The sequence below is a fragment of the Moesziomyces antarcticus genome (genome assembly GCF_000747765.1).
Source record: "Moesziomyces antarcticus DNA, scaffold: scaffold_v10003, strain JCM 10317, whole genome shotgun sequence".
NCBI classification, from domain to species: domain Eukaryota; kingdom Fungi; phylum Basidiomycota; class Ustilaginomycetes; order Ustilaginales; family Ustilaginaceae; genus Moesziomyces; species Moesziomyces antarcticus.
The window spans coordinates 277,612-298,284 of NW_014639007.1; the positions used below are offsets into that span (position 1 = coordinate 277,612).

The 20,673-nt window shown below is 60.5% G+C and overlaps 9 protein-coding genes and 1 non-coding gene across 10 annotated transcripts; 2 read left to right on the forward strand and 8 right to left on the reverse strand.

Annotated features, from left to right (window-relative positions):
* Positions 1–219: 219 nt before the first annotated feature.
* Positions 220–1,662, reverse strand: PAN0_003d1558 (uncharacterized protein; the record flags this gene model as incomplete). Its single annotated transcript, XM_014802517.1, has 2 exons — positions 220–1,371; positions 1,645–1,662. 2 exons carry the CDS (start codon positions 1,660–1,662, stop codon positions 220–222), a joined length of 1,170 nt encoding a protein of 389 aa, XP_014658003.1.
* A 1,104-nt stretch (positions 1,663–2,766) lies between these two features.
* On the reverse strand, positions 2,767–4,022 carry PAN0_003d1559 (uncharacterized protein; the record flags this gene model as incomplete). The annotated part of the gene is made up of 2 exons (XM_014802518.1): positions 2,767–3,414; positions 3,492–4,022. 2 exons carry the CDS (start codon positions 4,020–4,022, stop codon positions 2,767–2,769), a joined length of 1,179 nt encoding a protein of 392 aa, XP_014658004.1.
* Positions 4,023–6,892: 2,870 nt separating this feature from the next.
* PAN0_003d1560 (dihydroorotase) lies at positions 6,893–8,140 on the reverse strand (the record flags this gene model as incomplete). The annotated part of the gene is made up of 2 exons (XM_014802519.1): positions 6,893–7,365; positions 7,435–8,140. 2 exons carry the CDS (start codon positions 8,138–8,140, stop codon positions 6,893–6,895), a joined length of 1,179 nt encoding a protein of 392 aa, XP_014658005.1.
* A 369-nt stretch (positions 8,141–8,509) lies between these two features.
* Positions 8,510–9,328, reverse strand: PAN0_003d1561 (fun14 family protein; the record flags this gene model as incomplete). Its single annotated transcript, XM_014802520.1, has 2 exons — positions 8,510–9,184; positions 9,284–9,328. 2 exons carry the CDS (start codon positions 9,326–9,328, stop codon positions 8,510–8,512), a joined length of 720 nt encoding a protein of 239 aa, XP_014658006.1.
* A 318-nt stretch (positions 9,329–9,646) lies between these two features.
* Positions 9,647–10,522, reverse strand: PAN0_003d1562 (uncharacterized protein; the record flags this gene model as incomplete). The annotated part of the gene is made up of 1 exon (XM_014802521.1): positions 9,647–10,522. The coding sequence occupies one exon, from the start codon at positions 10,520–10,522 to the stop codon at positions 9,647–9,649; it is 876 nt and encodes a 291-aa protein (XP_014658007.1).
* Positions 10,523–10,927: 405 nt separating this feature from the next.
* PAN0_t003d0001 lies at positions 10,928–11,043 on the reverse strand. Its single transcript has 2 exons — positions 11,008–11,043; positions 10,928–10,963 (listed from the first exon to the last, which is right to left on the reverse strand). It is a non-coding gene; the product is annotated as a tRNA-Pro (tRNA).
* A 265-nt stretch (positions 11,044–11,308) lies between these two features.
* On the reverse strand, positions 11,309–12,415 carry PAN0_003d1563 (uncharacterized protein; the record flags this gene model as incomplete). Its single annotated transcript, XM_014802522.1, has 1 exon — positions 11,309–12,415. The coding sequence occupies one exon, from the start codon at positions 12,413–12,415 to the stop codon at positions 11,309–11,311; it is 1,107 nt and encodes a 368-aa protein (XP_014658008.1).
* A 298-nt stretch (positions 12,416–12,713) lies between these two features.
* Positions 12,714–15,612, forward strand: PAN0_003c1564 (MSF1-domain-containing protein; the record flags this gene model as incomplete). Its single annotated transcript, XM_014802523.1, has 4 exons — positions 12,714–13,186; positions 13,356–13,614; positions 13,993–14,080; positions 14,210–15,612. The coding sequence occupies 4 exons, from the start codon at positions 12,714–12,716 to the stop codon at positions 15,610–15,612; spliced, it is 2,223 nt and encodes a 740-aa protein (XP_014658009.1).
* Positions 15,613–16,250: 638 nt separating this feature from the next.
* PAN0_003c1565 (uncharacterized protein) lies at positions 16,251–16,981 on the forward strand (the record flags this gene model as incomplete). Its single annotated transcript, XM_014802524.1, has 3 exons — positions 16,251–16,413; positions 16,495–16,886; positions 16,955–16,981. 3 exons carry the CDS (start codon positions 16,251–16,253, stop codon positions 16,979–16,981), a joined length of 582 nt encoding a protein of 193 aa, XP_014658010.1.
* A 602-nt stretch (positions 16,982–17,583) lies between these two features.
* Positions 17,584–20,514, reverse strand: PAN0_003d1566 (uncharacterized protein; the record flags this gene model as incomplete). Its single annotated transcript, XM_014802525.1, has 1 exon — positions 17,584–20,514. One exon carries the CDS (start codon positions 20,512–20,514, stop codon positions 17,584–17,586), a length of 2,931 nt encoding a protein of 976 aa, XP_014658011.1.
* Positions 20,515–20,673: the final 159 nt, after the last annotated feature.

Consider the following 20,673-nt stretch of genomic DNA (forward strand, 5'->3'; position numbering starts at 1 on the left):
TTGGGCGGCTCACGAGTGCCGTTGCGGAATGCGGGGGGTCGGAGTGTCTCTCGGGGGGCGGGGGTGATCGTGGTACCAAGGCGAATGGCCGAGGAGCGAAGCAGGCAGGGATAGTCTGTGTGGGTGCGGGTCTCAAGCATTTCCATTTAGGGCAAGGGATGTGCGTACAGGAAAGCCAAAGGCTGCCCGCGTGAGACAAGACGGGTGTAGGCGCCCGAGTTAGCCACTCTTGAAGGCCGGCTGCTGCTGCGAGCCTGCGCATCGGTGGACGCAGATGACGAGTGGCTGCGCCTCCTGGCGGCGCTTGACAGCTTCTTCTGGGCAATGGGGCACGTGTCGTGGCTTGGCGCGACAGCCTTGTGCGATCCATTCCTGGAATAGGCAGAATTTCTGCAAGTTGCAAAGATCCTCGGACAGCGGCTCCGAGCTCTTGCTTGCCAGAGTCAAGTCGTGCTGCTGGTCGAGATGGAGCGCCAGCCTGTCGATACGCATGGACTGACTGCAGACGGGGCAGCAGGAAAACCCGCTGCTCGTCTGGCTGAACAGATGGATCATTACGATAAGCCGTCCGATCTTTGCCGGCCTCCACACCTTGGTCCGGTCCGTCGAGCTGGCCTGCTCATCAGCGGCGCAGAAGGGACAGACAAGCGTACGGGCGGGCGACGTCTTCTTGCGATAGGTGCGTAGACGCATAGCACCGCCCATCCTCGCGATGCTCCGCCGAGCTGGATGCGGCAGCAGGCAGGGCTTCCAGCTGCTCGATCGCGTGCAGCTCGGCCTCGGCGACGATGTGTTGTCCTGGGCGGCAGTGAACGTCATGGCTCGTGCGTCCAACGACGTGGCCGCCGCCGCGGCTGCCACCAGCTGCCGCTTCCATGCTGGCGGACATGGCCGCGGCAGGGCTCTGGTTGGTCTGGCCGATGCTGCAGGCAGATGAGGCGCTACCTGAGCTTCGCCTACGGGCTGCGGCTGCTGCTGCCCTGCCGGCGTCGATGGCGTGATGGATGGGATCCAGTCGATCCATTCGGCCCTGCCGCCAGAATTCGAGCCACATCCAACCTGGTCGTGCTGGCGTTGGGCCAAGGTGGAACCGAGCGCCAGATCGTGCTGCTCCCGAAGGTGGTCGATGAGGTTGTAGGCGGCCATGCTGGCGCGGCAGTAAGGACAGCTGCGCTGCGGGTGGCGATCCGGGTAGATGTGGTTGCTGCACACGTGCCTGCGAAGCCGATCGGGCTCCTTGAAGAGATGGCCGCGCACCGACACGGACAGGGAGGCATCAACCAGACAGAAGCGACAGTCGTGCTGGGTCCATTGCGTCTCTGCATGACCCGCCAGCAGCATCGCCACGTGCTGCTCGCAGTGGGCTTCGGTCTGTTCCATGCCATAAAGCCAGACATCGTGTTAGATGCAGTAGTGCGCAGCGTCGTCGTGGAGATAGGCAACGCCGTGCGCGCACTCAAAGCGACGATAGACATCCATGTTGTAGACTGGCCGATCGGATGTACAGGCAAATAGCCAATGGCAGCGATGAGCAGGCCTCGTCCGTAGTCAGCGAGACGAAAGGGCAGAGAGTCGAACGCATGCTCGACTGGGATTTTCACGGACGATGGCACATCGCGCGTGCTTGGGCTGCGACTGTCATACCTCGTATCTCGCGGTCATGGTGTGCATGATCAGCGCATGTGCACGTGCATCGCGCTGCGCTTCGCCTGCATGTCAAAATGTTTGCCCCTCATCGGCGGTACAATCAGTGGTTGAGCGGTGGATGTCGTGGGGCTGTCGCGTAGGGTCAAAAGATTGCTCATGCAGAGATGTTGGGGTCAAGGACGAGAACGCGCAGTCATCTCTTGCACGTTAACCTGCGCGTTCACGTCATGGGTGCTTGTTCTACAACGCATGTGCATTCAAAGCCTGAGCTGTGGCTGTCGCGAACGTCAACGCAGGCTCGGATGCACGTGAATTGAAATGTCACTCGCATTCGTGGTCTGAGCTTCTCACAGCATGTGCATTCAAAGGTCGAACGGTGGGGGTCGCGCGTGCGGCGAACGAGAGGTGCAGTAGAGTAAATGTTCGTGCAGACATGGTGTGGTCGAAAACGGCAACGTTTGATGGGGTACACATGCACTGGACTGCGCTTCGTAATCACGTCAAGGTGCTTGTTTCTCAACGCATAACGTTATGCGTTCAATGATTGAGCTGTGGCTGTTGCGGGGCTGTGCAATTCGACTGAATGAGTGGTTGCTGTTGCGTGCATGATGCGGCTAGGAACAGCAACAGGCTCTCATCGCGCATGCATCGCATGCATCGCGCGTGCATTTGGCCGCGCTGCGTTCCGCATTCACGTCATGGTCCCTGCTTCTCAACACTTGGAATTTTGACGATTGAACGGTGGCTGTCGCACTGAGTGCAAGTGATTGTTTGATTGTTCGTGCAGGCATACTGCGGCTAGGAGCGGGAACGGACGATATGTTGCGCGTACATTGGGCTGCATTGCCCTTGCCCTTCGCAATCAATGCAATGTTCTTGGCTCCTTAACGCATGTACATTCAATTGTTGAGCGGTGGCTGTCGAACCTCGGAAGAGTGGTTGAGAGATTGTTCGTGTCGACAAATGTAGCTAGGAGCGCCAACGGGCGATGTGAAACTCGTGCATTGCGCTGCGCTTCGCGTTTTAGACATTGTCTTGCCTTCTGTATACAACGACAGAGCGGTGATTTTCGCGCGCTGGGTGAATGATTGACTGATTGTTCGTGTAGGCATGTTGTGGTCAGGAGCGGGAACGGGCGATGGGGTGCGCGAGGTAGTAGTCGCCGAGGCTGGTGCGTGGCGGAGTGGGCGGCAGCTGCGGCAGTGCGGGCAGCGACGGCAGGCACTCGCGCGCCGACTCGGGCGAGGAAGCGGACGACGGCGGAGGCCAGACGCGGCGCGGCTCGGGGACGGTGGCGATGGTGGCGGAGCGCATGCGCATGAGCCCGACCGGGTCGGCTCGCGCCACCCGCGGTGCCAGCACGGGCCCGGAAAAGCGACGTGCGGCGCCGTCGATCGCCCTCGCGTCCATCGTGGCATCGAGGTACTGAGGTCGCTCGAGGCGCACGCGCGAGCCATCGTGTGTCTCCCAGCGCGTCCGCTCCACCGACGTCCATGGTCGCAGGCGCGGAGGCGAGAGTGGCGGCGCCATGGGCCACTCGCCTGCGCTGCTCAGACCACGCGTCGCCACATCTGAGAGCGACGCCGACGCCGACGTGGCCGACGGAGGCCAGAGCGACGAGAGCTGCACCACGGAGCTCTGCGCAAGCGACGTCGGCTTCTCAAGATCCGGACAGTATGCCCAGTAGTGGCCCTTGCCCAGCTGGCCGTGCTCGCGGTCGAGCTTGATAAAGTACGGCTGCGTAGACAGGTTGTGGCGCAGCGTGTTCTGCGAGCCAAATGAGAGAAGGTGTCAGGCGCATGCATGCAACAGCGACGGAACAAACATGTGGGCAGTAGACTCACCTTCCAGCCTTTGCCCTTGGCGGAGCTGGCAAAAAAGGCAAACTTGTCTTCGAGATCGCGGTAGAGCTGGTTCAAGGTAAGCTTGCCCTCGCGGCGCTTGAGGATGCAGAGCTTGATGAGCTCGGTGTAGGGATGCGGCGGTCGAGTGTCGACGGTGCCCGGGTCGAGGCTGTCCCAGACGTTTTGAAAGTGCTGCGAGCGCATCCATCGCGATCGCGGCCTGCTCGGCTCGGGGACGGCAGTGGCGTCGAACTTGAGTCGATCCAACGACAGCGCATGTGGCTCGCCATGCACGCCGATGGTCGAGCGCGTGATGGGCTGCATTTCTTGCGCGCGAGCCTGGTGTGGAGAAAAGGAGAAGCACGCCGCCGACGAGTCGGAAGCGGGACTAGGTATGGAGGAACGGTCCGACACCCACGACGTGCTTGAGGAGAGGCGCTCGCGCTCGGCTGAATACGAGTGGAGGGAAGCGGGGCGACGAGAACATCCTGGCGAGAGAGTGATGATGTCTCGAGGCTGGGAGAGGTACATGCTTGCTCACAAAATGTATTGTGGGGACTGGTTGGGAGGAAGGGGTGGGTGGATGGTGGCGAGCAAGCATGTTGGTGGTGTCTCTTTTAACCACAGGGAGCGGTGAGGCACGCACGCACCGGGCAAGCAGTGCCTGCGTGCCGGGGTGCGTGCGTGCCTGCTTGCTGTTCCACCCCAGGCAAATCTTGATACTGGGGCGAGAGGGGCGGGCGGGCGCAAATGGACGAGGCGTAGTGCACGTGTGTTGCGGGTGTTATTACGCCTAACGAGGGGACCGCTGTTGGATTTGATGCACCGGGAACCTTGTCTCGAGTCCTGGGCTATGCACCCGGGGATGGAGGTGGAGAGCGAGCCCAGGCAGGGCAGAGAACGAGCATGCATCCGGTTTCATCGTCACGAACGAGAGGCAGAGGGGAGAGGGGAGAGTGAGGGCAAGCCACCCAGCGGGGCAGGAGCGACGGATGGATTCGATTGGGCCCACAGGATTGCGGAAGCCACTTGATTGAACCGCTCGATTTCATTAGATGAAGAACGGCGCTTCGGCGCTGCAAGCAAGAGCCAGTGTGTGTTGAGCTTGAGGTGTGACGCATGTCGACAGATGTCACTGGCCTTCTGGATGCTGTGCATTGGAAAATGTGCGCGACGTGCCTGGCGTGACCCTGGCCGGCCCTGATTGGCCCTGCAGCAGCAGCAGCTCTCTCTCTCTCTGCGTCTCTGGCGATTCGCGCTTGGGCCAAGGCTTGGAATCGGAAAAGTTGCGCTCGAGAAGGTTGGAAAAGTTGGATCTCTCAAGTGGACGAAAATCCGAGTGTTGTGCATGTGAGCTTGAGGGCAACAAAGTTCCCACGGTTTGTTATGAGCCGTGGATTGCTATCAGGGTGGGCAGCTCTTTGGGCAGATGGCAGATGCCAAATTGACCGACGAGTGCTCATGCTGTAAGCTCAGAACCATCCGTCTTGGCACCCGCGTCTGTGCGGCGACCAAGCTCGAACGGCTTCGGATGCGCATGCTGCGTGGTGCCGATCCATCTTGATGATGGGCAAGCTTCGGATGAAGTGCAAGCTCGCGACTTGCACCTCGCTTGACCAAAAGCTGAGCGGCAGCCAGCTGTGTGGGGTCGCAGTCGCATCGCTCAACTTCATACGGCTGCCATGAATCCGATGCACGTTCGGTAGTTCGAGTCGAGCCTCGCTCGGTGCTTGCAAGCAACCGCGGTACCAGCATCCTTGGGTAGCACCCCGCTCGGGCTCCCATCCCCTCCCACCTTTGGCGAAGTCGCCGAGCTTGATGAGGCTTCCATATCGGTGGATGTACCTCGCCAAACCCCTCCCGCTGGTGATGCCACCCCACGCTGATAGAATGTGATCGCTGGCATGGCCAACGCAAGGGCAGGTGACTCGCAACGTGGTTACGCCCTGACGGGTCGCGCGAGCTCCGCGGCGCAGCGGTTGCGCCAAGCCTTGTGAGTGTGTGTGTCGGTAAGTATGTATGTGTGTGGTGTGTGTGTGTGTGTGTTTGCGCCAGACTCTGGTGGATCTCGAGCCTCGCTCTTGCCTTGCAGACTTCACATGGGACTGCCCTTGCTCCGGCGCTGCACACGCCAACGTCTCCGCCGGGAAGGCGGATGGTGACGTGCAAAATGAAGCTTTGCTCGCCGTGCCTCGCCGTGCCTCGCCGTGCCTGCGCTGCTGGTGCTGTGCTTGGTTGCCATTGGATGCGCAACATTCGCAGCCCACTTCGATGCGGCAGGGTTGGCGAATCGCGCGTCTCGCCTGAGCCAGTGTGCGCAGAGCTCATTTCAAACCCTCTCTGCCCCCCGACGCCATACGGATGCTTTCTCGACCACCTTGTGCTTCCACACTGCGTCGAGCCATCCACTCGTCTCCGCGCGGCATGACGCTCTGGACACGCCGCCGCTTCACATGGTGATCAGCTGGGCGCTCACGAAGCGGAACTGCGTGGTCGAGGTCGTCTCTCGATGCCTTCACACTGGCGTACAGCCGGCTATCTCCGCATTTTTGGCTCGGCTGGCTCAACAAGCTTCTCTGTCTCTCAAACTCTCGCTCTGTCGCTTTCCCACACGCACATCCCATTTAGCCTCGGACCTCCGTGCTCTCTTGCGCACTTGTCATGACGCATGACACGTCGATATCATCGTGCTCGCTGTCGCAGCAGCATCGGCAGAAAAGAATCGACAAGCAGCGTACGATATGCTGACAACGATGATTTGTTTTGGCTCAACCGTTAAGTGGCGATGCCACGCCGCGGGTTGCAAGCCTTGCTACCAGATAGGCGATTCGTGCTCTTTGCTGGATCCGCAACATCCAGGAAAAAGCTTGTTGGCAGCAGCGTATATCGAGGCAGGCACCTGTTGCGTCGGCGGCGAGGATATTTGCCCGGCGACCCGCGGAGACGTGCGAGCCAGATAAGCTGCAAGCCACCGCGCACTGTGGCTTCTTGGCGCGCATTGTTTGAGATGCGAGCGACAGAGGCCCCGCAAATACAAGCAAGCTCGAGCCGTTCCTCATCTTGGCTGCGCAAAAGAAACGATCCGAGCCAGCACATGCGAAATGGAATCGAGCAAGTCATCGCCCTGCTCGCTCCTCGAAAGCCACACATTGCAGCCGTCGGATCGTTTTCATGCTGCCCATGTCCACGTCCATGTCCAAGAGCTTGCCGTCAATTCCGATCCACAACGGCTCTCATTCCACACAGGTTCCCATGCCTAATGAGCGTGCTGATGTCGGGACAAGTTTTCGGTGGCGTTTCGGTCATCTGCCAGGTTGCACGGTACACTATTTGTCCGAGCCAACCTACATGCATCACTGCAACCAGGGCTCAGCACCGAAATGCGACCTGTTCGCGCGCGCTTAGGAACGCACAATCTCCCAGCCGAGACGCTTGCCTGCCCAGAAGGGGACCACCTGCACCTTGCTTGCGTCCGAGTCGGCCACCTCGACGTACTCGGGGTGCACGTAGACTGCAGGCACAGTCGCCGCTGAGCCGGTTGCGCCCTTGCTTGCCCTGCGCAGCGTGATGCTGCCGTTCTTCATGTCGTCGGCGTTGTCATAGCCGTAGAACTTGCGGCCGTTCAGAGAGACGTAGTTGGCCAGTTGGTCGAGCGCACCAAAGCCCTCGAGAAGCGTCGCGCACAGCGGCACGAGGATCGACGAGGTGTACACGCCTGCTGCGCACCCGCACGACACCACGCCCGTGGGCTCGAGGTCGTCATCTCCGCTGCTCGACGCCTTGGTCCCCGGTGCGCCGTGCGTGACTGCAGACGGATACTTGTTCGCCAGCGGATGCGGCGCCGAGTCCGAGCCCAGGAAGAAGCGTGGGTGGCCTGCGACGACAGACGGCGTACAATATTAGCTCCGACTCTCTCATCAGAGCTTGTATATGGCGCACTTACCTTCACAGATGACGTCGCGCAGCGCCTGGCGGTCGTCGGGGTACTTTGCAACGGGCTTGCAGAAGTTGAGCGGCTTGCCCGCCCAGTCGTCGACGATGAGTTCGAGGTGGTGCGGGGTGATGGTGCATCCGACGGTGTCGCCGCACTGCTTTACGGCCTCGACGGCCTTGCGCGTCGTGGCGTGCTCGAGGACGATCTTGAGATCCGGGAACTGGCGGTGGATCTTGAAGAGGTGCGTGAGGAACTTTTCCTCGGCGTTGAGCACGCAGATGCCGGCGTCGGCATTGGATGGCACCTCGCCGTGAAGGTTGAGTACCATGTTGTGCTTCTGCATTGCCTCGAAGATCGGGTAGTACGTCTCGTAGTCCTCGATGCCGCCCTCGGAGTTGGTGGTGACGCCGCGCGGGTAGCTCTTGACGCCGCGCACACCCGCCTCGGCCGCGCGCGCGATCTCGTCCGGCGTCAGGGCGGGGGACAGGTAGAGCGTACCGACGAACTTGGTCTGGGGCGCGAGTGCGCTGAGCGAGGCGAGGTAGTCGCTCGCCTGCTGCGCGGATGTGATGGGCGGCACCAGGTTGGGCATCACGTACGCCAGCGCCACACCGCCCTCGGCCACGTGCGGGCTGACGAGCTCCGACATCTTGCCCTGACGCAGGTGCACGTGGAAGTCGGCGGGCGCCGGCACATTGATCTCTTGCACTGACATAGTGGATGTGGTCAGCGATGGTGGTTGCTAGAAGCCAAGGCTCGTAGCAGCTTCTCCGCCCCTGCTATCCACTGGACGAATCAGAGTCGAGAAGAAGTGCGGAAATGCGGAGGTGCCCGCCCGCCTCAACGACCCTTTTTTTTTAAGCTGCATCCCAAATTACCGCTTTTTCCACCGTTCCGCCGTGACCGCGCGTTGAAAGCCGTTATCGCAGCGCCTTCAAAAATGCACGGACTCGGACTCGTAAGCCCACACACGACACCATCTCCGCGCATACGAGGGCGTTCTTGTAGTTTCAATCTTTGCATTATCATCAGGGACGTGTTCGTAGCCCAGATCCATGGTCCGGACGTCTGGAGAGTGAAATAACTATCCGAGACGCAGACCGAGGAGGAGGCCGGCCAAGAACGTGGCGCGCGGCTGGAAGTCGGCGGTGAGGAAGTTGGTAAAGTTGGCCCAGATGCGCTGGAGCTTGCTGCCCGAGTAGCCACGCGCATTCACAGCTTGAGGACCCGCAGCGGAGTTGACGAGTTTGTCGTAGCGCGAGTTGATGGCGTTCCAGTTGACGCTGATGAGGCGCTGGCCGTTGAGGTACTGGAGCAAGACGTAGCAGCCGCCGAGGAGGAAGGCGATGAGTTTGAGGCCCTTCTTGATGAACACACCCGCGCACACGCCGCAGATGGTGCCGAACGAGAGCTGGTAGACGTTGACCATGCTTTCCGGCTGCGTGGACACTGTGGTGGTATCGCCCGACGTCTCCACCGATACGGGTGCAGAGGCGTACGGACGCGCCGACTCGCACTGAACACGCTGCGATCCAAATGCGCTCAGGCCAGCAGCAGCGATGAGAGAGCCACCGCCGAGCATGACACCCATGCGCACCGTGGAGCCAGACGTGGATGCGGATGCCTCCATTACGCGAGGTCCGCGACGCGCTGCCTTGTCCAGACGCATGCGCGGGTCGATACGCTTGCCATAGTACGTGCGCATCTGCTGTGGCATGCTCGTCCTCAGTCCAACACGCGCCTCGGCCATCGAGATCGTCTGTGCCAATACAAGAGAAGCATCAATCCAACAAAAGCACAGAATGTCAGCATGCTATGTCGAAGTGGCCGCTCGGGGCGGAGGTAGGGCTACACTTACACGGCATGCCTGTGGCACGGTACGGAGCATCGGGAACGCGCTCATGATGTGGATATGCTTTGCGTCAGGATGGTGGACCGTGGATGGTGTTGTGGTGGTGGTTGGGAATGGTGGAGATGCCCCGAGTGCAGCTGTGTTTGTGCTGCGGACTCGGTGAAGCGGGGCGGAGCGGGCGCGCGGCAGTAAACCTCCACATCCGAGCCGGTTGGCCGTTGCCTGCCGCTCGCGCGCCCGCACTTCGCTCGACTCCGTCGCGAGATCCAAATTTGGAACAGCCCCGCCCTCCAACCGCGCGCACTTCCACCCTGCAGAGACACGCAACTGCGTCTTGGAAGGTGAGTACATTCGCACAAGCAAGCATCACTACTCTCTTCCACGATGAAGAGTCTGCCACATCTTGTCCGGCACCTTCAGGCACGTCTCCGACGTGTGGAACGAGGACGCCTGGCTGCGGCAGAATGTGCACCAGTCGAGCCGACCGACATAGTCGAGCCTACACTCGCGGCCGTTCAGCACAGCATAGCCAGGAATAGCTGTGATGTTGTCCCAGTCGCAGTATCCCCGCTCGCTCAGGGCTGTTTCGACCAGCGCGATCATCTTGCTTTGACGAATGCTTGTATCCTGACTGTGGGATCGTGTTTCGAGCCAGATATTGTGCACTTGGGCAAACGGCGCCAGCACGTCTGCCAATTGCTGGGCGACGCCAGTGTCTGCGATGTTTGATCCAGTCACTTCGACGACCATAATGCTTGGGGACAGTGCGAGGCCGACGAGGTGTCGCTCGAGTCGAGCACCGCGAAACACCAGTGGCGCTTGGGCCAAGACTTCCATGCTGGAGGCAGCCACATGCACATCGACAAATCGTCCTCGTCCTCTGAGGATCGGAAAGTTGACACTGAGGCCGATACAAGGGTCGCTGATGCCATGATGTTCAAGCCAGCGCTTGACTTGGATTGCCAGAGAGCCTCGTGCCAGATTCTGGTCCCTGTTGAAAAAGGTAGCGGTGAAGCGCCATCGAATGCAGCAAGAGGACAACGTGGATCGTTCGGACTTGATCAAAGGAAGCTCCTCGAACGGGATTAGAGGTGCACTCAGCCCATCGGCGAGCATGTCAGACGCTGTAGGACGGCTTGCTGCCCAGACATGCTTTGCCGAGGCTGTTGCATGCTGTTCGGCGCCTACTCGGCCAGTGTTGCGAGAAGAAAGTCCAGACATTGTCGACGTTCTGATGGGCAGCATGGTGGTCGAAGTGAAACGGAGCGCAGCTTTGATACTTGGCGGTTCTCCGCTCATCCTGGCACCTTCAATGATTGGGACTGAGCGAGACAAAGGGACACCGTGCCGAACTAGGCCAAGCAATGCACCTGCGTGCTCGGACCTCGTTCGGGACGCCGTTCTCGCGCGGACCTGCATGTGGCAATCCAAGGCGGTTACAGAGGCAACGAATCGACCGAGTCCTTCCAACCATGAGCTGCGATTTCATTGCATCGACTGCGTTTGCGGTTGACGAAAGGTCGGGGATCCTCCCCGTCTTCGCAAAGAGAGGACGTTCCTGACACCTGTCATCACGAAGGGCACTCTCTTATTCGGACCCAAAAATCGAGACCGCGCTGTGCTGCCGCAAAAAAATCCGCAAAAAAGGGAGGGTCACTGCGGGATTCGAACCCGCGACCACCTCTATTACAGAGCCTCTTTTGATCTGGTGTGTATCACACCGGGTTTTGCCCGAAAGAGGTATCCTACCACTGGACGAAGCAACCTCTCATTGTGCCTGCTTGCCAAAGGTAAGCATACATATACCACATTGCAATGCATCTCTTAGATTCAAGCATCAGTCGCGGAGTTCGACATGCTCGGTTGGGATTGCTTGCCCTGCCCTTCGGCTGACCGGACCGCTCAAGAGCAACGACTCAACCACAGCACAACGCTTAGTGGGACAGCATAAAATTGGTTTCGAGTTCAACTGAGGTTCAGTTCTGCAAACAGGGCATGGATATGATACAGAGAGGGGGCGGCTGCGCATGGTCAGGGGAAGAATCCTGCGCGGATGGGAGCGCGGGCGTAGTGGCTGGGAAGCTGAACTGTAGTGTTGAAGAGCGGCGCGATGCGTTCGAAAGCCGGGTTGATGTGAGCATGGCTGGGCGGGATGCCGCTCGCGTTAAAGATGTCCAGACCCGTCGCATCCGGTCGACGAGTGGTGCAGATCTTGAGCTCGAGTGCAGAGATGCCAGCATCCTCCCACTCCTCCTTGGACGGCACCTCCACCGTATACACGACGTCGCCAAGGGCTTTCTTAGGCTCCTTAGGCTCCTTGGGCTTTTCACCATTTCCTTTGCTTTCAGTCAGGTCACGGTGTGGACCACGAGGACGGCCGGGTGGACCTACCTGTCCATCCCACACGAAAGTGACGCTCGAGCCCGCAAACGACGGAGCCACCTGAACGCTTTGGCCGAACCAGTCGAGAGACGACCGGATCTCGAGCGTCTTGCCCGGCTTGAAGTCGAAGCACTCCTGCACCTTACCCGGCCCTCTGGGAGGAGGCGGAGGAGGAGGAGGAGGGTGATGGGGAGGAGGCGGAGGTGGGAAGGGGTGCCCGGGTCGATCGCCACCGGGTCGGTGTCCCGGCTTTCCGGGCGGAGGAGGCGGGGGAGGGGGATGCGGGTGCGACGGCGGGCCGTGAGGAGGAGGCGGAGGCGGGTGCTCAGGTCCATGACCGGGAGGTCCACCTGGAGGTCCACCCGGAGGACCATGAGGAGGAGGACCATGGGGAGGAGGACCATGGGGAGGAGGACCATGGGGAGGACCGTGTTCGTGATGGTGGTGATGGTGGTGACGATGACCATGGCGGCCGCCATGATCGCCACCGTTACCATCATTGAAGGAGAAGAGGCCATTGTGACCGTATAGCTCGGGCCGCACGAGCGCCCAGAATCCATTAGCGGCCAAGAAAGCAATCAGCAGGATGGCCAACCCCTTGAGCCCTTTAGAAAGCATGCCGACTACCCTGCCTCGGCGTTGTGAGGCGGCTCCATCGCCAACACGCAGTTCGATGTGGTCCTCGTTGAGCAAACCTTTAGCTGACATATCGTCAGTTTGATGCGGTGTGAGAAGCGGATCTTTCTCCAAGTCCATGTCGAGTGGAAGATGACGAATGCACCGAGGGATGGTCAACCCAGTGCTTGGTCTGTGTGAGGAGGCGGGTAGGAGGCTGTAGCTCGCATGTCCGTTTTGTACTTTCCGGACAATCAATGCATTCTGCTACGAGTCTAGGGAGAGTGGCCGCTTCGAGGCGTCATCATTCGAGGAGGCGTGCTTCGTAGGCAGCCAGCTTAGATGCCGAGCGGCGCGGCAACTGGATGATCTGATTGCTCGGCAGAGGCGGTCTGTGCCGAGACCCTGTCGCGTTGACCGGCGGCGAATTTGCAACGTCATGCCCGTACCTCACCGCGAGCCACTACGCCCACGAGGATTGCAGCACAGCCCCTCGGGCGCCACCGTGACACGCCTGGGCAGCCCCATTCGACTCCATGCGGGCTTGCAGCATGGGAGCTGTTCGATGTACCGCGAGCACGCGAGAGTGTACGGCATTTCCAGACAGGCGGGAAAGGAAGCACATGGTCGCGGCCGGGCTGAGTTCCAAAAGCTCACAGCCCAAATGGCCGTCACTGCGGGGCGCTCGACGCGGCCTAGACGCGTGGCAGATGCGACCGCATGGTCGTCTGGGTGGACGCAAGCCACAACCGACTTCATGCACGCTGCAGATAAGACCTCGTCGATGCTTCCAGCAGGAAATTTACAGGAAACAACAGCGCAGCGACAGTATGACTCGCCACTCCATGTCGAAGACAGCATGAAGAATGGCTCCGAGAGGCACAGCTTTCTGAAGGGATATTCTTTGGGCTTGTTAGGTCGCGTACGTTCTCGGTCGATCTGGAATTTTCGGCACCGAGCAGCGCGCGCTTTCCTCGGAAGGCGGACTGTTCTGGCTGGGGGTCCACTCCTTCGAGCTTGCATCCTCTCTTTGACCTCTCCAACACGCATCCGCTTCCCAACTTGCCCCCGCGGATCGTAGCTTCGCAACGATGGCCAAAGTCTCGCAACCGGAGCTCAAGCGCTTCCTCGACAAGCGCATCGCCGTCAACATCCAGGGCGGTCGCAAGGTGCAGGGCACGCTGCGCGGCTTCGACATGTTCCTCAACCTCGTCGTGGATGACGCGATCGAGCAGGTGCATCCCGACGCCGGTAACCCCAACGTATGGCAGGATGGCGACCGATGCGGAACCGTTGTCGTCCGAGGCAACAGCGTCACTTCGCTCGAGGCGCTAGAGAACGTCAAGACACGGTGAAGCAATCATCCACTTTCGCGCGAACCACATCGTCCCGTCGTTTAACCCGCTTGCAAGCATGTCGAATGAGGCGCCAGCTGCGTCGCAACACACTATCCGTGCGGTATCGATTCGAGCCGACACACGGTCTATCACAAGCATCTGGCCTTGCCTCGACAAGTGGGCCAATATACCAGAGGGACTACTGGCGCTCATCCACTCGCACTCGAAAATCGCCTTGCCTTCCGCAAGAACCCTCTTGATGGCCCGCTCCCACACGACTCGCTCCCTCTCTCTACTGTGTACACTAGCTGCAATCCACCCGTCGTCTGCTTTTGTGATTGAGGCCTGACAGATGCAAGTCATGTTCTGAAAGTGCGGAAGAGGAAGCAGGCTCAGTCGGAATGGCTTTCCGAGTCGGATGGACGTTCCGGAATTTCGCCAACGCTCCGTTCTCCACACAAACTGAGCGGTGGGTTGGAGGTGCGCTTTTTTCCGCCGGGTTGCAATTTGTTGTTTCCATGCAAGTCTGCCGACCTCCTTCTCTCCCACCACATTCTTCTCCACACAAGGACTCCGGTCAGACTTGCGGCACGGCTAGCCGCACACACGCCGACCGCGATGGTCAAGGACTTTGTGCATCAGTCGAGCTACGATCATTCGTGGTCGTCGTGCGTGCGCTCGTACTTCCTACGCTATCCCAATCCGAGTGCGTCGCACGTGCTTTCGGTAGATGTGATCGATCGCCGCATCGAATACCGCCCTGTTCGGAGCGGGTCATCCTCGACGCCCAGTTCGTCGTCCGTGACGCTCGACTCGCAAATCGACACGATCCCAGTGCTTTGCACGACGCGACTTATCCTCAAGCGCGGCAATCTGCCCAAGTGGGCGCCGTCGGGCATCATCAAGAATGCCGAGAGCTGGGTGATGGAACAGAGCGAGGTCGAGCTCGACCTCTTCCCGCCCAGAGCAAGCGCAACTTCACAGGCTTCCAACGATGATTCGGCGCCGACTCCGCAGCTGGATACGAGCCTCAAGGGACGCACCAAGAACGGCAGAGCGATGCGGAGCTGGACGCGCAACCTCGATCATACCACCGTCCTGGCAGTGACCGAGGGTCTGGTGTACAAGGAGCGCTTTGGCTTCATGCTCCCCAGCGAGGCAAGCGAGGGCGATCGAAAGAAGAGCGCGGCTGGTGCCGAGCAAGCAGTGTGGCGCTCCTACTGCAAGACGTTGACGACAGCACAGATCGAGTCGCAGATGAGCTTCGGAATGCTGCGGCGACGCATCGAAAAGTTTGGCCTGGCGCGTTTTGTTGCGCACAAGGACACGTCTCAACAAGGCATCATGTGGACGCGCTCCCAGATCATGGACGGCGACGAGCAGCGACTGGGCTCGACGAAGCGCGGAGACGACGTCTTGCAGCGCACCTCGATGCCGCAGAAGAGGATCAAGCTGCTGGAATCGCTGCGACCGCCATTCCTGGACGGCTATCCGCTCGGACCGTGGCAGAAGCTCAAGATGTGGTGGTACTCGGGCCACTACTCGCAAGTCAAGGAGTTGCAAGACGGCTATCTCATCGAGCGAGACGAGGATGAGGATGTTGATGCGGACGGCAAGAGGTCCGGTTCGGCGGCCGAGTCGAGCAGCGATGGAAGTTCTAGTGGCGAGACAGAGCTGCGTTTCCGTGGTGCCGAGCAGGAAGGTCCTTGGGCCGAGCTGAGTGGGCGTAAAGGAAAAGGCGCGGTATACAGCGATCAGGATCGCAACATGGAGGAAGGTGTGTTGAACCGCGTGCGTTCGCGCTTTGGTTTGCCTCTGGTGCAGCCTCCTGCGGCAAACGAGGCCGAGTTGGCAGGGAGAAGGTCGGGCATCATTGCACAGGCGCTCGTGCGCGCAAGGGTCAAGGCCAAGTCGCTTCTTGGCTTTGACGAGGACGAGGTGCATGCGAAGCAGCAGACCCAGGGCAGGCTCGCACAGATCGATCGCGACCGTACCGTGTAGCAGAGCACACACGAATTTGATGCCGATGCTGCAATGCAGGAATTAGAGACTGTGTTTTGGCACGCCGAGTTGATGGCGTGGCACCTTCCTCCAGGCTCACCGTGCCTTTCAGGCGAGCCCGTTCGACGGTCAGATTGATCGCCATGACTGCGTCTAGAGAGCCGAAGCGAAGGATCGTCAGTAGCGCAAAAGGTTGCCATGCGATGGCTAGCACTTACCTTGGTCTTGACCGTCGGGGGCAGCAGCACGCGCAGAGGTAGGGTCGAAGGATTGAGGCGGCGGATGTCACTATGCATAAGCAGGATATCTCAAGAGACGTGCCAGATGGTCAGTCGCAAGCACGGGATGCCAGCCTGGGAGTCGGCGAATACTCACAGTTGGGCAAGGTATCAGGACGAGAAGAGAGCCAAGTGCCTCAGAGGCGGGCTAACACGACAGGCAAGAGGGGAACCACCAAGTCAGAGAGATGGTGGATGCAGACGTGGTGGTGGGAGGGGAAAGCAAGGCGAAGGTGCGGAAGAGTGTTCCGCACGCCTCAAGGTGCGGAAAGTGCAAGACACTGGAGCGGAACCTTATTTGCGGGTATGCGGAAGGAGGTTGCGAGTTCCGCATGCATAGCCGCCGTTCCGCACCTTCAAATGTCCGAGCTCATCCCGCACTGCTTCGTTCTTCTCCACCACCTCCATCACCTTCACCAAGTCCCTCAGCCGCTCTCATCATCTCTTCAAGTGATCATCATGGCCGGCAGGGTCTACATGGATATCGGTCCAGACGGACGATGGCGTGTCATCGAGCGTCCTCGTAAGTCCAAGCGATCGCCCGCACCCATGTGATGATGCACCGCTGACCACACCGCCGCTGACCATGGCCACCAACGTACAGCCACGACGATCCCCAGACCCCCGCCGCCTTCCTTTGCTGGCGTCTCGCGCCGCACGTCGTCGTCGCCGAGCCCGTCTCACCGCTCGCCTGACGCCGCAGCCACCCAGGCAGCTTCGCCGCTTCAGCCGCAGCACGACGGCAATCTGGATTTGGCCAGCGCAGTGTTGAGCCCGTCTGCGGCGTCAACGCGCGCTTTCGACACTATGGTGCAAGGTCATCAGGCTCCCACCGATGACGAAAAGGTGGCAGCCTATGATGAAATCTGGGATATCTTGGGCGACTTCTACACCGAGCTTGAATGGCTGGGTCCTAGCGCGAACGACCAACAGCTCCTGAGCGCCTTTGCAAGGAACTGGCAGCGGATCTGGGACACCATGCCCTTCTCCTTCGACGTAAGTCGATCGCTTGGTTGCTAGTATAGACCTTTGCATACTGACTCAACCTCTCTTCCGACGGACAGTGGGACAAGGGGATCCGCCGCCCCTGAGTGCATCGCATCGCATCGCATTCGTCGGCCTCCCTTGGCCTCCTACGCCACCTTGGCGCCAGCCTCGCTTCATTCTGGGTTCCAACAAGTATCTTGGCGTGCATCCATCCGACACTTGGCATCCTGCGATACCTTCGCATCAAACGAGCCAGACATCGCATTCGACGCTGGCGGGTACAAGGTCACAGCATCGTACCTTGGTGTCGGAGCCGCCATCAAACTTGCTCTACGCATCAATCGACCGTTGATCGTTACGTCACACAGTCCCACACTGTGCGCCTAGCACTTGGCATCCTGCTCGTATGACTATGTTTGCGATGTAGATATAGCCAAGAATCGACCTCGGTTGCATGCATGCTTGGTTGGGATGAGCCCAAAGATCTATCGCCGAGGTTTTCTGAGATTGCAAATGTCGGTGCAGGTGGGCTTCGCTTGTCCGGGCAAGGAGTTCACCACGAGACTCGGCTACTTCTGCACTGTGCACGAACAGAAACGCGCATTGGAAAGGATGGATTGCAAAGTGGACTGACAGTTGAGATGCAAAGGTGTATTGGAGCTTTGGGCGAGTGCGGTTCCTGAGGGCGCGGGGATGCGGGGGATGCTTAGTCGAGGTTGACTGGTTTTCGCTGGCGCGACGATCTTCGAGTGGAGGCGATGACTTCGAAGCCCTCGACCTCGAGCGTCTCGACTGCGGCGACGATGGCTTTGGGGATGGTGGTCTTCTTGCACGAGCGCGGCGGAGTCTTGGGGGGCGGGATCGAGTCGTGCTCGTTGGTCGAGGGAGTCGACTTGCGCGGGCGCAGCATACGTCCCGGAGTCGAAGGCGTCGACGACACAACTACCTCGGGAGCTGATGACAAGGCACGCGTGGTCTTGCCCTTTGATGCCTTGGTCATCGGCTCGGGCTCGTCGATGCTTCGAGCCGCCTTGGTCGTGCGTGCGCGCTTTCGAGCCGGCTCGGCATCGAGCAAGCCCGCCACACTGTCCTCCTCCTCAGCATCCACCAGAGCACCGACGTTGCTAGCATCCTGCTCTGAGGCCCCAGCAGGTGCCGCCTTGGCGTTCTTGGATCGCTTCTTGTTGCGGCGCGAGGTAGACTTGGACTGCTTGAGCCTCACCATAAGCTTGTTGCGTTTGGTGGGCGAGGGCGAGGGTGGCGGCGACATGGACGGTGTTCGTGGCCTAGTGGCCTCGGGCTCTGTCTCGGCAGTCGAGAAGAGCTGGCGCTTGCCACTGGCGCTGGGCGTTGTCTGCGCAGCCGTCTGCTGCTCGGATTGCTCGTGCGAAAGCAGCGGGAGCCGAGTCATAAAGTCCGACTCGATCACTGAGCGCGTAGGGAAGGGTGCAACGGTCTCCTGGCGTGGCTTGATACGGTCCGACTGCGGCGTGGCCGTTGCGGCACGGAGGGCCTTTTCAAAAGCCTCGCTGGTGGTCATGGTCGGCTGCGCTCGCTTGGCGGGTGCCATGCTGCTGTCGTAGGAGACGTTGCGGGCAAAGCCAAAGTCGGGCCTGCGCATCATCCCGAGCGCGTTGGCATTGGCCGACTGCGCATTGATGCCGACGGTCCTCTTGGCCGCCGAGCTCGAAGCGGGCGTGCTGGCATTCGACCTGGGCGTGAGGAGCATCGAGAAGGCCGACGACGGCAGCGGAGCGGCACGCTTCTCTGGGCGCGAACCCGGGCTTCGGAAGGCCGACAGCCTGGCCGACGCCAGATCGGACGAAGCACCCCACGACGCCTTGGGCAGCGGCGCGTTTCCCTGCGTGCGCTTGTACTCGTTGAGGAAGGAGCGGCTGAACTTTTCGAGATGCTCTACGCACTCTGCCTGCGTCGATCGGATGCCAAAGAAGTGACGCGCGTTCGAGTAGAGCAGCGAGAGATCGTCCTCAAACTCGGTGACGACGGCGTTGGCGGCCATGCGACCCTCGAGGTGCTGGCTGCCGTACCTGCGTGCAGCGAGGCTGTCGCGAATCGTGAAGAGGTCGACGGGTCGCGAGCTGCGTGCGGCGAACTGCTCGAATTCGACGCTCATGGGTCGCTGGAACGCCCAGTTGGCCTTGTGCGAAAGCAGCTGCGAGACGAGGTTGGAGAGGAAGCTGTAGATGCGGTTGAGTTCGCGATCGCTCTGGCCATCTCGTGGCTTGGTCGCGGCCAGTTCAGTGGGGCCGGCGCTCGACGCATCACCCTCCGCCGTAACCGCCTGAGCGGTGGACTCGGCGGGTGCATCGACTTGCATGGCGAAAGGATCGGTCGAATCCGCAGAATCAGTAAGGGCCATGTGGGGCGCTTCCGACTCGTGGCTGAGCACCACGGCAGGCAAGTGTCCGAGTTCGGGTATAGGTGCGACGTTGAGGAGGTGCTTGTGGCGCGAAGACACGTCGCGCGAGGGCGAGGAGATGGGCGAGCTGGAGGGCTCGTCGTCTGCGTCGACGCGCGCTCGGTGGTCGACGGATGCGCGGTCGGAGCTGTGGAAGGGAGAGCTAGATCGACTGCCGCTCGAGGGAGGCGTGTCGAGGCCGCCGTTGTCGATCTGCTTCTTGCGAGGTGGCGACTCGATGGACATGGCGTCTGTGGCCGAGGCGTGCACGAGCTCACCCAGCTCGACCTCCGGTGAGGATGGCTGACCATCTTGTTCGATAGAGGCCGCCTCGGTGCTGGTCTCGACCGCAACCGACTGCTCCTTTGACGAATCGATCGCTGGAGGCTGCTCTGCCTCCGTGGCCACGGAAGGGTATTGGGTTGGGCTGACGGTAGGCGAATTGGGTGCGAGCTCGAGGGCGGCCTTTGCGACGGCCTCGGGATCGGCGTCAACAATCATGTCGCTCTCGACTTCCTCCGAGATGACGGGGGCGGCGCCGAGTGCGTCTGCGGTGTGTTCCTCGTCTCGCTTGCGCTGCTGTTCAGCCAGGACGCGCTGTGCGTGCGCCTTTCGTGCGGCTGCGCCCTCTCGGAACTGTGTATTTGGGTCCCTGTTGGCGATGGTGTTGGCGCGCGTTGCAGCTGCCAAGTCGCGTTTTGCCGAGGGCGAGCCTTGCAATTGTGCCTTGAGCGCCTCTGCTGCCGATACGACGGCCGAGGGCAGCGCATCTTCGATGCCGACGTTGGATGACGATGCCGAGGCCGAGGTAGGGGTTGCGGAAGCAGAAGACTGAGGCTGGTCCCATCGAACGCGGTTGGCGAGGTTGCGTCGCGGTGTTTCCGCGGTCCAGCGGAAGAAGAGGAGCTCGCGATCACGGATGTAGTCGTACGACTCTTGCAGGACGATGGCGCGCTCGTCGGCGCCGAGGGTGATGTGTGGGACCTTGCCTGGCGGCATGGGGAAGAGCTCGACAGCCCTAGCCACAAGCTGGTCCAATGTGGCTGGGAGCGGCACGAAGTAGGTCTTGGAGGTAATCGAAGGGCCTTTGAGCATGACTGCCCTGCGGGGCTGTTGAGTCGCCGATGGGCCCGAGAAGGTGGCATAGCTGCTGGAGGCAGCGGCATCCGAGCCAGGATACGCCGCCCCGGCCGCGTACGCTGGGGCGGGGGAGGTCATACTTGTTCTTCCGGACGAGCACCGCCTATCTATTGGCAGACCCAGGTATGGATGCGAGGTTGAAGGACCGAATGGAAGATGTTGGAGCAGCGAGGCCCGAGAGGTGAAGGATATTCAGATGTCCAGGGTGACTGTGCAAGGTGCAGGTGCACGAGTGTG